We start from the raw sequence: 13913 nt of genomic DNA, 5'->3' as shown, positions 1-13913 counted from the left end.
GAGAACTTTGAAACTTATTTAATTTTAAATAAAATGCTATTACCTACAAATATCTTACCTGAGTGTTGCCTGATTGGAGTTGGGAAGACATTTTGTTTGAATTTTTTTGATGGATGAAGATAATATACAGGTTTTATGAATTTGCAGCTTTGGACTTTTTATGGGGTATTTATAATGTTATTTATTATTGAATGAATGAAAAATGGCAGTACTATTTTTTTATGAAAATTGTTGGTGAAGAGTGAATTTTTGTCAACTAGTGTCTCTCACTGCTAGCATGAAATATGCTTCTCCTTCTCCATGAATTATACATTTTGTCATAATAAAATCCTATATTTAATCACGGAACAAACTGAAGATATTATATTATTAGCATGGATGATGATATGGTGGGACAGCCACTGATTATACAAAAAATAAATCCACCTCAAAAGCGTAAAATAAAAATTATTAGTACTAATTTGAGGATGGATTAATAAATTAAAATATCCACATTAAGATAGTAAAGATAAAAACAGGTAGCCACTAACATATAAAATGTCATTCATATTAGTTTATCTTAATTCACGACCAATAATAGACTAAGCTGTGAATTGATTTTTAAATAATGCGATTCACAATAATATATTTTGTCTTGAATAACTCAAGATTAATTTACAATTAAACAAATTATTGGTTGGACAATTCTCAATATTTTTTAGTTATGAATTGTTATTGTATAGACTATAGACTATAGAGTAGTTAATGACCAGCATTAGATTTGACTTGTGAATTTAATCTTCAATTTGTTAATAAAAGCAAAGCAATTTATTAAGCCAAACTCCTTTGTTTACAACGTACTCCTACTAATTAATTAAGTTTACAATGTAATTAATTAAGTTCACTTCATTTAGATGAATAGACTTTCCATTTAATTTTGCATTGCGCGATATTTAATAGAGAACGCTAAAGCGTAAGGTATTTAATGAAATCTAAATTTAGATATTTTTTTGAATATCCCAAAAATTTGAGATATAAATCACTATTAGAGAAAACTTATAGTTATACTTGTTCGTATGGAAAAAATTTGATCATTATTATCAATAATACTACATTTTAAAATTAAAAATTCTAATTTCGATGTGATGGATAGTGCTTTAAATTCCTATTTTTGATACAAACAATCACACAAAAATTAGTAGGAATTTAGTGATATATACATAGATTTCTTTTTTTGATACAAACAATAACACAAAGAAAATTAGTGGGATTTCCAAAGGAGGTAATGTCTCACGCGACAAAAACACGCGTGGGTGGATGCTACCAGAACCCTTAGCGGGGGTATTTCCGTCAAATTCAGTCCCCCTTTATACATGGAATTATTTCATTTATTGGCTCCGTTTGCCGGAAAATCGCACTCCTCCTCCGCGCTCGGCTCTCCGCCTCCACCAACAAATTTTCCCTCCCCGTTTTGCCCCCGCCTCTGAGATCTCCCTCTCCTCCAAGCATCCCGTGAATTATCCGAAATCCAGGGGCATTTCCTCGGTATTACCATCGGTAGACCTGTGTGTAAGCCTCGTTCAATCGGGATTCGCATGGGATTAGTATGGTAATTGAATTTTCAATCTAGAAGGATTTCGGAATTGTTGATTTCAAATTGCGAATCGTTGCCTGCGATGAGGTCGTCTTCGATCTGGCCGGATAATTCCGCCGCTGCCGCGTCTTCGTCGTCGAGTTTCCAGCAGCTCGTACCTCCGCCTGTGGCTACGGGCACTCCCGAGAAATCTCGTCCGAGGCAAAGGTTCAATTTTGTAACCCAATCTTACCTCAATTTTGCCTTATTTTACACGGATGGAGTTCGATTGGTGTAGTCTTCTCTCGAATTTGTCTAGATGATTTTATGTATTTCCTGAAAATTTAGGATAACTTTTTCGGTAATCAGTCTTAGAAAATTGAAGTCAATGAGCGAATCCAGACGCGGTTAGATAAATTAGTAGTATTGTATTTTTGGAAAGAAAGCTTAAATCAGATCTAAATTGATATATTTGCTGTTAAAATTAGTTAACGTAGCTCCTCTATCTTATGTTTGTTAATCATGTTTGGAAAGATACCTAAGCGCAAGTTGAAAATTGGTATCAATCCCTTTCGAAGATTTGGAATGACTTTGTGGCAGTTTAACCACAGATCCTTTTGGGGGGTTTAATAGCAATAAGGTTTTTCTTTATGGTATGTGTTATATCTATTGTAATAGCAGAAGGGCTGAGCTATAAGGCTTCGGTCTGCTATGCTTAAATGTGGTCATATAATTAGTCATATGTGCTAGACATTCTATGCAATGAATAAATTTGATGGTAATTGATTCGCAGTCATTGGAGATGAGAGATCTTTTAACATCTAGGTGATCATAGGGGTGTACTATTCGTTTGTGTGTGCATTTTTATATTTCAGTGAGATTTTTATGTTCTAGAATGTGCATTTGATAACTTATGTTCTATTCGTTTGTGTCTCTAGAGATTTTGTGATTCATATGTTCTAGAATGTGCATTTGATATTGTTTTTAGGGATTATAACTATTTTAACCTGCACCTATGCTCTTATTCTTGAATAACAATTCAGCGAGTTGGTAAATTTGGCTTTTTTGCTAAAGTTACCTGGGTTGGATGACTTATTAATTATTATCAAAATTTTTACTAAGAAAGTTTTAAGCTGGTTTTAAGACTTTTATGGCTGTCAGCTTCCGTTGTGTTGCATCTAGCTTATTACTGGATTTGACTGTACTACGACCTACTTTGGGTCATTGGGAACCTAAGGAACTCTTTTCTATCCAGATGTCTTCTGTTATCATGTTCATTCTCTATTTTTTCTTCCACATGCAGTAATGTATTCCAATTGTTAGCTCGGAGAGAGGTATCTCCTCAAACCAAGCATTCAGCCAGAAGATTTTGGGGCCAGGATTCCAGTACCTGTGCTGACTCTTGCAGAACTAGATTTGAATCTGCCATAGACGCAAGACAAGAACTTCGTTCATGGTATCTGTGGTTTATCTGTTTTATTATGGACTATAGCTGGTATCAAATCAACTGTGAACCATTGTTGATTGTTTAAAGTCAATCTTTATTTGGACATAGGGTAGAGTCAGGGTCATTGCTGCATATATCAGCCAAGTATTGTCCCCTGCAGCCTCCACCTAGGTCAACAATTGCTGCAGCCTTCAGTCCTGATGGAAAGACACTTGCATCAACACAGTTACTCTCTTTCTCTCTCTCTCTCTCTCTCTCTCTCATATATATATATATATAGTACATGATATGTTGTGATATACGAAATCTCAGTTGGATAATAAAAAAAAACAATCTTTCATGGTCACAGTGGAGATCATACGGTGAAAATAATCAATTGTCAGACTGGAAAATGCTTAAAAGTGTTGAGTGGTCATCGGAGGACTCCTTGGGTGGTAAGCCTGTTTTCTTATCGCCATTTTTTTTGTAATCTGATTCATTTGTGATAACTGGAAACGTCTGGACATGTAATTACTGAAGAAACGTGATTAGAGAAGTGGGCGCGAGAGAAGTAAATTACTAAGGTTATGAATTTCCTGCAGGTTAGGTTTCATCCACTTTATCCTGACATTCTTGCTAGTGGAAGTCTGGACCATGAAGTTCGATTATGGGATGCCAAAACTGCCGAGTGCATAGGATCGCGTGATTTTTGTAATTTTGGAAAACTTTCCTGAGTTTAGACTATTCATTTTCTGTTTCTGTTCAGACATCATCTTAATCCTATCAAATTACTTGCTGAAATACCCTTCTTGCAGATCGTCCAATAGCTTCGATTGCGTTCCATGCTAAAGGGGAAATTTTGGCCGTTGCTTCTGGTCACAAGGTTAGGAACCTTGATTGTGGCACCTTTGATTCAGATTTTGTGCAACTATATGCCTTTTAACTTTTGCTATGTGGCAGCTCTACATGTGGCATTACAACAAGGGAGGGGAGGCTTCCTCTCCAACAATTATATTAAAGACTCGTCGTTCGCTCCGTGCTGTACATTTCCACCCACACGCTGCACCATTTCTTCTAACTGCTGAGGTATTGGTTCTGGTGCTGTTAGTAAATCTATTCTCAGTGATCAGTTTATGATGCTAAGTTTTCCAGGTCAATGATCTTGACTCGTCAGACCCTTCCATGACCCCTGCAACTTCGCGTGGCTACTTGCACTACCCTCCTCCTACCATATATTTGGCAGATGCACATTCAAATTATCGTTCAAATTCAGGAAGTGATGTTCCTGTCATGTCTGTACCATTTTTAATATGGCCCTCAGTCAGCATAGGTGATGGGACCTCACAACAAAGTGATGTTGACATGAGTTCTAATGCTTCACAACAAAGGGTGGATAGTTCTGCCTCTGTACGATTGCTCACATATTCAACTCCATCTGGACAATATGAGCTGGTATTGTCTCCCATAGAATCTAGTAGTGCCACTGCACAAGATGAGTGGCTAAATAATTCTTCAACAAGGGAAACTGGTAATGCTGGTTCTGAGCATGCAATGGATGCGATGGACACAGATATGCCAGCTGAAGCAAGAAACAATCAATTTTTCCAATTTGGTGACACAACAAATTGGGAGCTGCCATTCTTGCAGGGGTGGCTGATTGGTCAAAGCCAAGCTGGCCAACGTGCTGTTCACTCACAAAATGGAGGCAGTAATGAAGGTTTGCCTTCCCATAGTATAGGGGACCTATCAACAGTGGTTCCTCCAGTAATTCCTAATACCGCTGGAAATTTAAGGGTTCCTGGAAGATCTGGCTCGCGGCACCATTCTTCACGCACCCATGCAATACCAACAGCCAGATCAGGAGATGCCGCTGCTTTTAACAATAGCCGCCCCGAGCAGAGCAATTCACAACCTTTCATGAACCAAATCCAGTCTGAGGTAGCCACATCACTGGCTGCAGCAGCAGCTGCTGAGTTGCCTTGTACCGTAAAGCTAAGAATATGGTCTCATAATGTGAAATATCCATGTGCACCTCTTGATTCAGACCGCTGTCGATTAACAATTCCTCATGCTGTACTTTGTAGGTATGGCTGTTTCTTATGTCACCTCATTATTAGCTTTGAAATCAACGGATTGATCCAACTTTGAAATGCTTACATGAAATATATTTTTGCAGTGAAATGGGTGCTCATTTTTCACCTTGTGGAAGGTTTTTGGCAGTCTGTGTAGCATGTGTTTTACCAACAACAGATGCTGATCCAGGGTTTCATAGCCAAATTCATGATGTTACCGGTACCTCAACATCGCCTACTAGACATCCAATTTCAGCTCAGCGGGTTATGTATGAGCTAAGGATATATTCCTTAGAAGAGTCCACGTGAGTCTTCTTATACTCTTGCTGCAATATTACATAATCATTCAAGTCAAATAATTTCATAAAGTGATGATGATTCTGTTTCGTATAGATTTGGGTTTGTTCTGGCCTCTCGGGCTATCAGAGCTGCTCACTGTTTGACATCAATACAGGTTAGTTGTATTGTGAGATTTATTTGGAAGAACAAACTTGATGTGTAGAAGAGAATTGTTGTGAAACCATCTTTTATTCTATTTTGAACATCTATTGCTTTCAAGTGATTTTATGAAGTTTGAAGTTTCAATTAAAGTTGATAAGTAGCATTGCTTATGATACTGCTAATAATGGGTGCAGATTCTGCCGACATTATGCAGTTATATATCATGTTAGAATATGTATGCATCAATCTATTCTAAGTAGGTTGGTGAGATAGTGCATATGTGATCTTTGTTCTAGGCTTCTAGATATCATTCCTAATCATTTTCTTTTGATGGTCTTCTTCTCTGTAGGTTTATTATTTGGTGTTAGTTGTTACTTTCATACACTTACGAGATCTAGTCTGTTGCTAAATAAAATAATGTAGGAGAAGCTGGGTTTGACACTGGTAGGATAATGGCTTTAGTTGCCAGAAGTTCAACGTACTCCCTCCGTTCCATGTTAATTGAGTAATTTTTCTATTTTGGGAAGTTCCAACTATTTTTGGCAAAAAGTAACCCTCTCTCTTACTTTATTCACTATCCACTTAACACACTATCCTTAATCTCCGTGCCGAAAAGAAGCACCTCTATTAACGAACGGAGGGAGTACTATATCCTATCTTTGTTGTCTCTTGGGCCAGGTTTTAAACAGGGGCAAGATGTTCTGTTATCTTGCTTTCAGTTATGGCTGTGTGCTTCTCTCGATCAAGTTGTTTGTAAATGCATTTTTGGCTGGACATAAAATCATTTATCTGATTCACTGGTGTATTGAAATCTTTGTTGCTTGGTCAAATTTATAATAATCTGAATGATCATGGAGATTCTGATGTGTTATGTCCTTTTTCCGAGCTTGCAGTTTTCTCCAACCTCTGAGCATCTTTTACTTGCTTATGGCCGGCGCCATAGTTCACTTCTTAAAAGTGTTGTCATTGATGGAGATACAACAGTACCCATTTACACTATTCTGGAGGTAAGCTGCTTCGTAAATTACTATCTGATGTGCTTGTGCTCTATCAGGTTTCACATGTTTTGCACCGGCTGTTTATCTGTTCCTGTTTGTTTTGCTGTACAAATTAATTCTGAATTTGAAACTATGTGCATCTCAAGATTTACTTGCTAAACCCTGCCTAAGAACATGAGGCCCATACAATTCAGTGTAATTATTTTGATTACCTCATCTCTTAGATCTTCGGCTATCTTACAGATCTACAGAGTTTCTGATATGGAACTTGTGCGAGTTCTTCCAAGTGCAGAAGATGAGGTCAATGTAGCTTGTTTTCACCCTTTAGTTGGAGGTGGGCTGGTATACGGAACCAAGGTAAAAAAAGGAAACTATCTCATATGTTTTTCAAGTTTGTGATAAGTTTTTACTTTAACTATTGTTTTCTTTTGAACGTGACAGGAAGGAAAGCTGAGGATCCTTCAATGTGATGGTTCGGACAGCTTCAGTTCCAAGGAATCCCGCGTTCCTGATGATAATAACATGGTAGAGGTATATAATGCTTTCACACACTAATTTGTAATCATATATAGATGCAATTATGATTTTGGCAATCCATTAGGTGAATCACTCAATGGTTGTTAAGTTGTTCATTCCTAAATCATATTTTCCTCTTCAATTGCTTGTATCATATCAATGTATGTTTTTTTGATTGAAGGTTCCAACTTTTGCATTGGAAGGTTGACTGTTAATTCTCAAGGCAGTTACATTATGCACCACCTCAGAAGTCGATCACATGGTTAGTTCTACCTCTCTTCTTCAATATGTAGCTGAGAAATGGAAGTAACCGAGTGCTAGTTGAGTATATGATGTTAACTCAATTTTCTATGAGAATAACGTGCTTTATTGCTCAGGTGATGCCATCTTGCAAGAATGGAAGGGCTCATATGAAGCACATGATTATCACGAGGAAAAACACCTCGAATCTCGATTTGTTCCAGCAGGCTTAACGGCATCTCCTGTTAGTGGCAGGTTGGTTTCGAATCTAACAACCGCGTGGAGTTAAATTATGTGCAATTGATAATTTCGTAAAGAGGGAGGTATGGTAGACAGTAGAAAGAGAAAGGTTGTGGCCGACTCTACACTCTTGTGTACAGAGACAACTACCTAAAGTTTGTTTGTGGTACCAAATTTAGCTTCTTAGAGTGTGATTTTGTTGGGCAATTCTGCAGAATTTCTTGATTGATTATTCAGAGGGGACTAATTTTATTCCCTTGTTGTATATTAACATTGTGGTTTCTCATGAATGTAAAACTTGTTTTACAACTATTTGGTGATTGATTCACTTATACTTTCTTTTATCAAACACCACATGCTTTAACTACAAAATTATACTTCCTCCCATGAAAGTTTTGATCAATAATAAAAATTGACTACTTTTTTATGAAAAACTCAAAATGATGTCTAAACCAAAAATCTAAATATATGATAATACAGTTTTACTATTATTCTTCAATATTAGTGTGATGATAATATGACTGTGTTAACGTAGAAGCATGTTGTATCTACATATTTATTACTTATTGAATTTTACTTTGGTACTAAAGGCTAAAGAAACCGAATTGCAAAATTAGGGTTTCTGCTAAAATCCAGAAGCATCGATCAATCAAAAGAACAGATTTAAAGATCAACTAAAATTTCATAATCAAACAAGAGGCCGGCTGGTGTACGATTTGAAGATCAACCAAATTTCACCATTAAAAAAGAGGACAGCTGCTGGTCGTACAAGTAACAATAGATTTGAAGATCGAATACAAGTATTCAACCGATGCATACTTCCAGCAAATATAAAGGCGACAAAATCAAAAAAAGAAGAGAAATACTAGTTGATGTCTTCGTCGTCGAAATCGTCCTGGAAGGAGTTGTAGAAATCCGCATCGGCAAGGCGGTGGAGGTCCAGAATCGGCCCCTCGCCGAAGAGATCCAATGATGAATCGACGTCGTCGACGTCCATCGCCACCGAGACACCGCCGCTCTGCTCCTCCGCCTCCCCGAAGTAATCCATCGCCACCGTCTTCATCGTGCCTCGCCCTGTCGTTTGGTTGCGATATTTATTTCTCCGCTTGAAGCTTTGATTTGATGTGACGACTGGGCTTATTTATACGGGCTACAACAGAGACGGGCCTTTAGTTATGGACCTGGGCCGGACCCTTCTACACTAAATTAGTTATGACAAATTTATAATAATATTTACTAGTATCACTTTCAAAATTTGTGCGAGAAATTAAACTGTGTTTTACTAATCCAAAAATAATTACTGTAGTTCCATTGATAAAAAATACAATTAAAAATAAAATAAAAAAACAAAAAAACTGTTGTATGGATTGGCGCTCTTCCACTGCTAGCAGATAAGGGAGCCTGTGGCAATGGCGGTGATAGAGGTGGCGCTTCATCTCCACGCGCCTCCGTTTCCCTCTCACCGTGCTTCTGTTTTCCTACATGCTCCAATCTCCGGTATCATTCTCCATTGCCGCCCACTTTCTGTCTCCGATCACCGGTTTCTCCTCCTTCGGCAATGGCCGCTTCATATCTGCCAGTGTCGCCGTTGGGACTCCAACGCTGAATACTATGCTGCCGACGAAATTGAGGATTTCGACGAGGAGTGGACTGCAGCTCTTGATGATTACATCGATAGCATCTGGATATTAAAGGTGATCTTCAAGTTTGTACTAATTATTTTCAGTTTTTTGCTATGATTTCAATTGCAATTAATAGAGAATATATTAATTTAGATTGCGAATTAACGTAATCGATCGAACCTAACTTTGAGCCAGGCGATATTAGTTAATCACCAACAAATTTCGATAATTGAGGCACTGCATCTGGAGTTAGAGGAATTGCCTTCATTAGTTAGGCTTGCTTGAATTGATATGTGTGAAATTGTTGATACTCTGATTTTGTTACTGATTGTAAAAAAGGGATTGAAAAGCCCTAAATCATATTTCGACTTTGTTGTGTGGATCCATTTTGGGGATAGTTTTACAAATGTGAATCGAGAACTTGCTGATGCCTGTGGGAGTAACTCCATGCGTCCCTGCATTTATTCTCTCTACAAAAAACAATGTGTATTCATCATTGATTAATTTGAATGTAAGCAATAAACACATGAACCTACTGCATTTACAGTTTTGTAGTCATTCTATGCTGATGTTGAATCTCCAACTCACGTCTCCATTCTTACAGTTTTAATTTGGGGCTTATGAGATATTCTTTAGTCATACCTCATGGCTAACCATTTTGGTTATATGCAGGTGTTTGGATCGTATGGTTGGATGCTTCCACCTATTTTGTTGTCGCTGCTGCTAGCGAATGGTCTAAAAGCGTTTCTTCTGGCATTAGCTCTGCCAATTGGACAGTCAACTTTTGCATTTGCCATAAACAGGTTCCAGAACCGGGGAAAGGACAAGCCAAAGCGTAAAGACAAGGCGAAGAAGAAGCAAAGGTCACGCTTCTATAGCTCAAGAGATGCTGGTTCGGTGGAATCATCTGAATACACTTACAACCAAGGGCCACAGATGAAACAGAACGGATATCAGTCATGGGGTTCCAAAGATGATTTTACTACAAGTAGGAAAACTGCAGCCGATTTTGGTGGATGGGATGAACTAGATTCGGTGATGGATTATAATGTAGGCTCTCCCAGAAGGGAACCGAGAAAAACGAGTGGGCCACGAGGTACGTCTGCAAAGAAGGGCAGGAAAAGGAAATTGAGGGAGAGTGATGGGCCTTTGTTGCTGAGGTTGCTGATATCTGTTTTCCCATTTTTGAGCTCATGGACTAAGATGCTATAGTCGAGGCTAGTTTGCTTCACCGTCTGTTGCTCGATCCCAGCCAAGAAAATGGAAATCTTCAGATCACATTATGCAGAAAGGTTGGTGAATTGTGGTGTAGTTTCAATCTGAATTTGGATGATTACTCACACACGGTACTCATCTCTATTACCTTGGAAGCATACTTATTGTATTCTTGTGCATTGCATCACGCGTCTTTTGCCTAGGTTGGTTCCTCCATGATGGAGTCAGGCAAGGATCGCGCCCGCAGCACCACCGTTTGTGATGTTTTATAGCCAAAGTAAGTTGTTTTCCCAGATTTTGCTCTCAACTTCACACTTTCTTGATGACTGACCATTTTAGTTGTTTGGTAATTGACATGGAGATATATAGAGCAACATATTAGCATGTATTTGCATAGTATGAGATGTCACTTTTATGGATTATGAGTACTGTGTAAGTTGTCTTACAATCTCATCACATGCTTTTGTACATGTACACACAAAAGTATGAATTCTTTATAGAACATAAAGGATGAAAGTATATATTAGTAAATGTGAGCAAATTCACAGCCAATATGTTGATATTTTAATTTGAGCTCAATCAACCTTTGTTATTTGTCATTCTCTAAAGATCACGAGATTCTTTCCTCCCTTTCAGAGAGAGGGGTGGGTAGTCTTCCCGTGATATATGGTTAGGGATAGAGCCAAATCTTCTTCAAGTTGCAAACCAGTTAACGTAAGTATTTCCCATTTTTAAATTTAGTAGTAGTAGTTGTGGTAGTATAAGGACTAATTTATAAATCAACGGTCGATATGTATAGTTTCAGACTATATATAAAAGATGAAACTTGATAGCCGTTTGTATTTTCTTTGTTAGATTTCGAGAATGCTCCACAGACCACACAATTCAAATTCACAAATATTGAAGAAAGAATTTCGCGAATCATATATGAAGGTGGCTTACATAAACATCTTGTCATTGGAAATTTCCTGTGTTACGAAATCATACTAATCAAAAAGAAAACATACGAAACATAATCAATATAGTCCGTTCTCACACTATCTTCACCACTAACAAAGTAACGAAGCAAAGCCTATAATCCTATAGCAACGCCAATCTAATCGAACCACAGACTGTAAATACTTTAGAAAAAGAATGCACAAAAAGTTAATCAACATATCAATCACAAATATTCATATAAGTTCATGATTCTTGATAATAACTATACTTAAAATAAAATAAACTAAATTGTAGCCATTGCTGGAAATGATTCCGCCCTACCATTTCGCACGCCATTATCCCGCGAATCATCCTCATACACGTAAGCGAACCCACCATGTCGGGTCAGATCCATACCCGCCATCTCGTCTTCGGGCGAGATCCGAAGAAGCTTAAGCTTATGCAATCCGTAAAACAAAGGGCCCATGGTAACACTGACCCACCCGACAATCACCACAATCTGAACCAAATGGGCCGCTAGCAGCCGCCACCCGCCTCCCATAAACAACCCGAACGGCCGACCCGCCCGCCCCGGGTACACCTCGTTCACGTACTCTTCCGTCGCGAACAGCGCCGTGAATATCACTCCCCACGCGCCGCACCCACCATGCAGCTGGGCCGCCTCCAACGGGTCGTCGTACTTGGCCCGCTCTGCAGCCAGGTTCCACCCAACGAGCACGAGCGCGGCCACGAACCCGCATATCAGCGCGGCCCAGGGCTCCACCACGGAGCACCCGGCCGTGATGGCTGCGAACCCACCCAATAGCCCGTTGCAGACGTCTGTCACGTTCCAGTGGCCGGACACCAGCCGCCTCACGAATAATGTCGTGAGGGCGGCGGAGCATCCGGCCAGAGTAGTGGTGACCGCCGTCCGCCCGATGGCGGACCACTGGCCGTAGTATCCGCCGCCCGGGTACGGGGTGAGGATTTTGAGAAATGACCCGGGATTGAACCCGTACCACCCGAACCATAATAGGAAAGTGCCTAATACCACCAGGGACGCGCTGTGGCCCCGCAGGGCCACAGCACGGCCAGAGTGGTCAAATCTCCCGATTCTTGGGCCTTCGACTATTGCTCCGTAAAAACCCGCGATGCCGCCGACCATGTGGACCACGCCGGAGCCGGCAAAGTCGATGACGCCGGATCCGAAGAGGAGGCGGCCGGGGTTGGCGGCGCTGGCCCAGCCGTCGGCGGACCAAAACCAATGGGAAACAACAGGGTAAACAAAGCCGGTGAGGAAGGAGGAGTAGATCAAGTAAGCGACGAACTGAGTTCTCTCGGCGATGGAGCCGCTGGTGATGCCGGCGGCGGCGATGGCGAAGGCCCATTGGTAGAGGAAGTGGCTGTAGTCGAAGAGGGGGGAGGGGATTTCTTTGAGGCCGAAGAAGTGGCGGCCGATGAAGCCGTTGGAGGGGGAGCCGAAGGCGAAGGCGAAGCCGAAGAGGTAGTAGAAGATGCCGCCGGCGGCTGCGTCGAGGACGTTGGTGAGCATGATGTTCATGGTGTTCTTGGCGCGGACGGAGCCGGCGCAGAGCATGGCGAAGCCGAGCTGCATGGAGAAGACGAGGTACGCGGAGAAGAGGAGGTAAGTGGAGTCCACGGCGTAGGAGGTGTCCGTGAATCTGTCCGACACGGCGGAGAACTGGCGGCAGATGTAGTCCGCCGCGGCGGCGGCGTTTGTGGCGTTGGTGCCGAGGAACGGCGCCAGCTGGGCGGCTGAGCAGTCTAATGAAGCCATGGATTGAATTCCGATTCGGAGAAATTAATGTACAAGAAAATTTGATGGAAAATTGGGGCTGGTAACTAGATTTATAGGAGTGATTATATTAATTACATCTGCTGATAAATATTAAGAATCATTTTTAGCCCATATGTAGTAGTGATTTAGATGGACCCGTGACCTTATTGAATGAATTTTATTTTGTGTTTGAAGCTATAAATTGAAAATATTTCAATTTTTTAATTCATGCAATTCATGATTTATCTTCCTACTTAAAGATGGTATGAATTTTAGTAGGGAAAGTATCAATTGAGGTTTTGGGAAATTGAATGTAATTAGATGTAATTTATCGATTGAGTCATATATGGAAGTATAGTTGAGAGTATCAATTTCTGATTGAAAGAATCCTAGTACTCCTAGAATCGAATCTTGATTCATGGGAATATACGACTGCTGTTATTTATGGCACGTGCGGAAAATAAGGTGGGATTTGATTAGGATCACATCACATAAGCCAAGATTCTTCTGTGGTCAGCAACATTTCTTCTATCTTCTTGAATATAATGGGTGGTTTCTCTTTAACTAGTACGAGAACAAATTTTGGAGAATTATCGTTGCGGAATTCACGGAATTGAATTTCCTCCATTTTTTTATATACACCCTCCTTTCTATATTAGTAGTAGTCTCAAATTAGTTCACCACAAATTTTTTAAACTTAAAAATATATAGTACTCTCTCCGTCGTCAATTAATTGTCACTCTTGACTGGGTATAGATTTTAAGAAATACTATATCCGTCCTCCAAAATTTGCTATACTTTGACCCGACACGGGTTTTAAGAAATGTAATGGAAAGTGAGTTGAAAAAGTTGATGGGATATACTTCCTACTTTTA

At 39.8% G+C, this 13913-nt stretch overlaps 3 protein-coding genes across 4 annotated transcripts; 2 read left to right on the top strand and 1 right to left on the bottom strand.

The window, feature by feature from the left end:
• Positions 1-1357: 1357 nt before the first annotated feature.
• Positions 1358-7797, top strand: LOC125194452. Its single transcript, XM_048092678.1, has 15 exons — positions 1358-1780; positions 2856-3008; positions 3108-3224; positions 3349-3433; positions 3581-3689; positions 3794-3861; positions 3939-4064; positions 4131-5062; positions 5155-5355; positions 5444-5504; positions 6385-6498; positions 6733-6846; positions 6931-7020; positions 7187-7267; positions 7383-7797. Exons 1-14 carry the CDS (start codon positions 1656-1658, stop codon positions 7211-7213), a joined length of 2322 nt encoding a protein of 773 aa, XP_047948635.1. The 5' UTR covers positions 1358-1655; the 3' UTR covers positions 7214-7267; positions 7383-7797.
• Positions 7798-8111: 314 nt separating this feature from the next.
• On the top strand, positions 8112-10901 carry LOC125196644. Of its 2 annotated transcripts, none has more exons than XM_048095240.1 (3): positions 8112-9179; positions 9780-10453; positions 10526-10901. In XM_048095240.1, exons 1-2 carry the CDS (start codon positions 8895-8897, stop codon positions 10317-10319), a joined length of 825 nt encoding a protein of 274 aa, XP_047951197.1. In that variant the 5' UTR covers positions 8112-8894; the 3' UTR covers positions 10320-10453; positions 10526-10901. The 2 variants fall into 2 exon arrangements, with proteins under 2 accessions (XP_047951197.1, XP_047951196.1); XM_048095239.1 differs by having other exon boundaries at positions 8113-9179; positions 9780-10399.
• Positions 10902-11457: 556 nt separating this feature from the next.
• Positions 11458-13134, bottom strand: LOC125196642 (ammonium transporter 1 member 1-like). The gene has a single exon (XM_048095238.1). It carries the CDS (start codon positions 13036-13038, stop codon positions 11545-11547), a length of 1494 nt encoding a protein of 497 aa, XP_047951195.1. The 5' UTR covers positions 13039-13134; the 3' UTR covers positions 11458-11544.
• Between the last annotated feature and the right edge of the window lie 779 nt (positions 13135-13913).

The sequence above is a fragment of the Salvia hispanica genome, chromosome 6 (genome assembly GCF_023119035.1).
Source record: "Salvia hispanica cultivar TCC Black 2014 chromosome 6, UniMelb_Shisp_WGS_1.0, whole genome shotgun sequence".
NCBI classification, from domain to species: domain Eukaryota; kingdom Viridiplantae; phylum Streptophyta; class Magnoliopsida; order Lamiales; family Lamiaceae; genus Salvia; species Salvia hispanica.
This window is presented reverse-complemented; position numbering and strand designations above follow the sequence as displayed.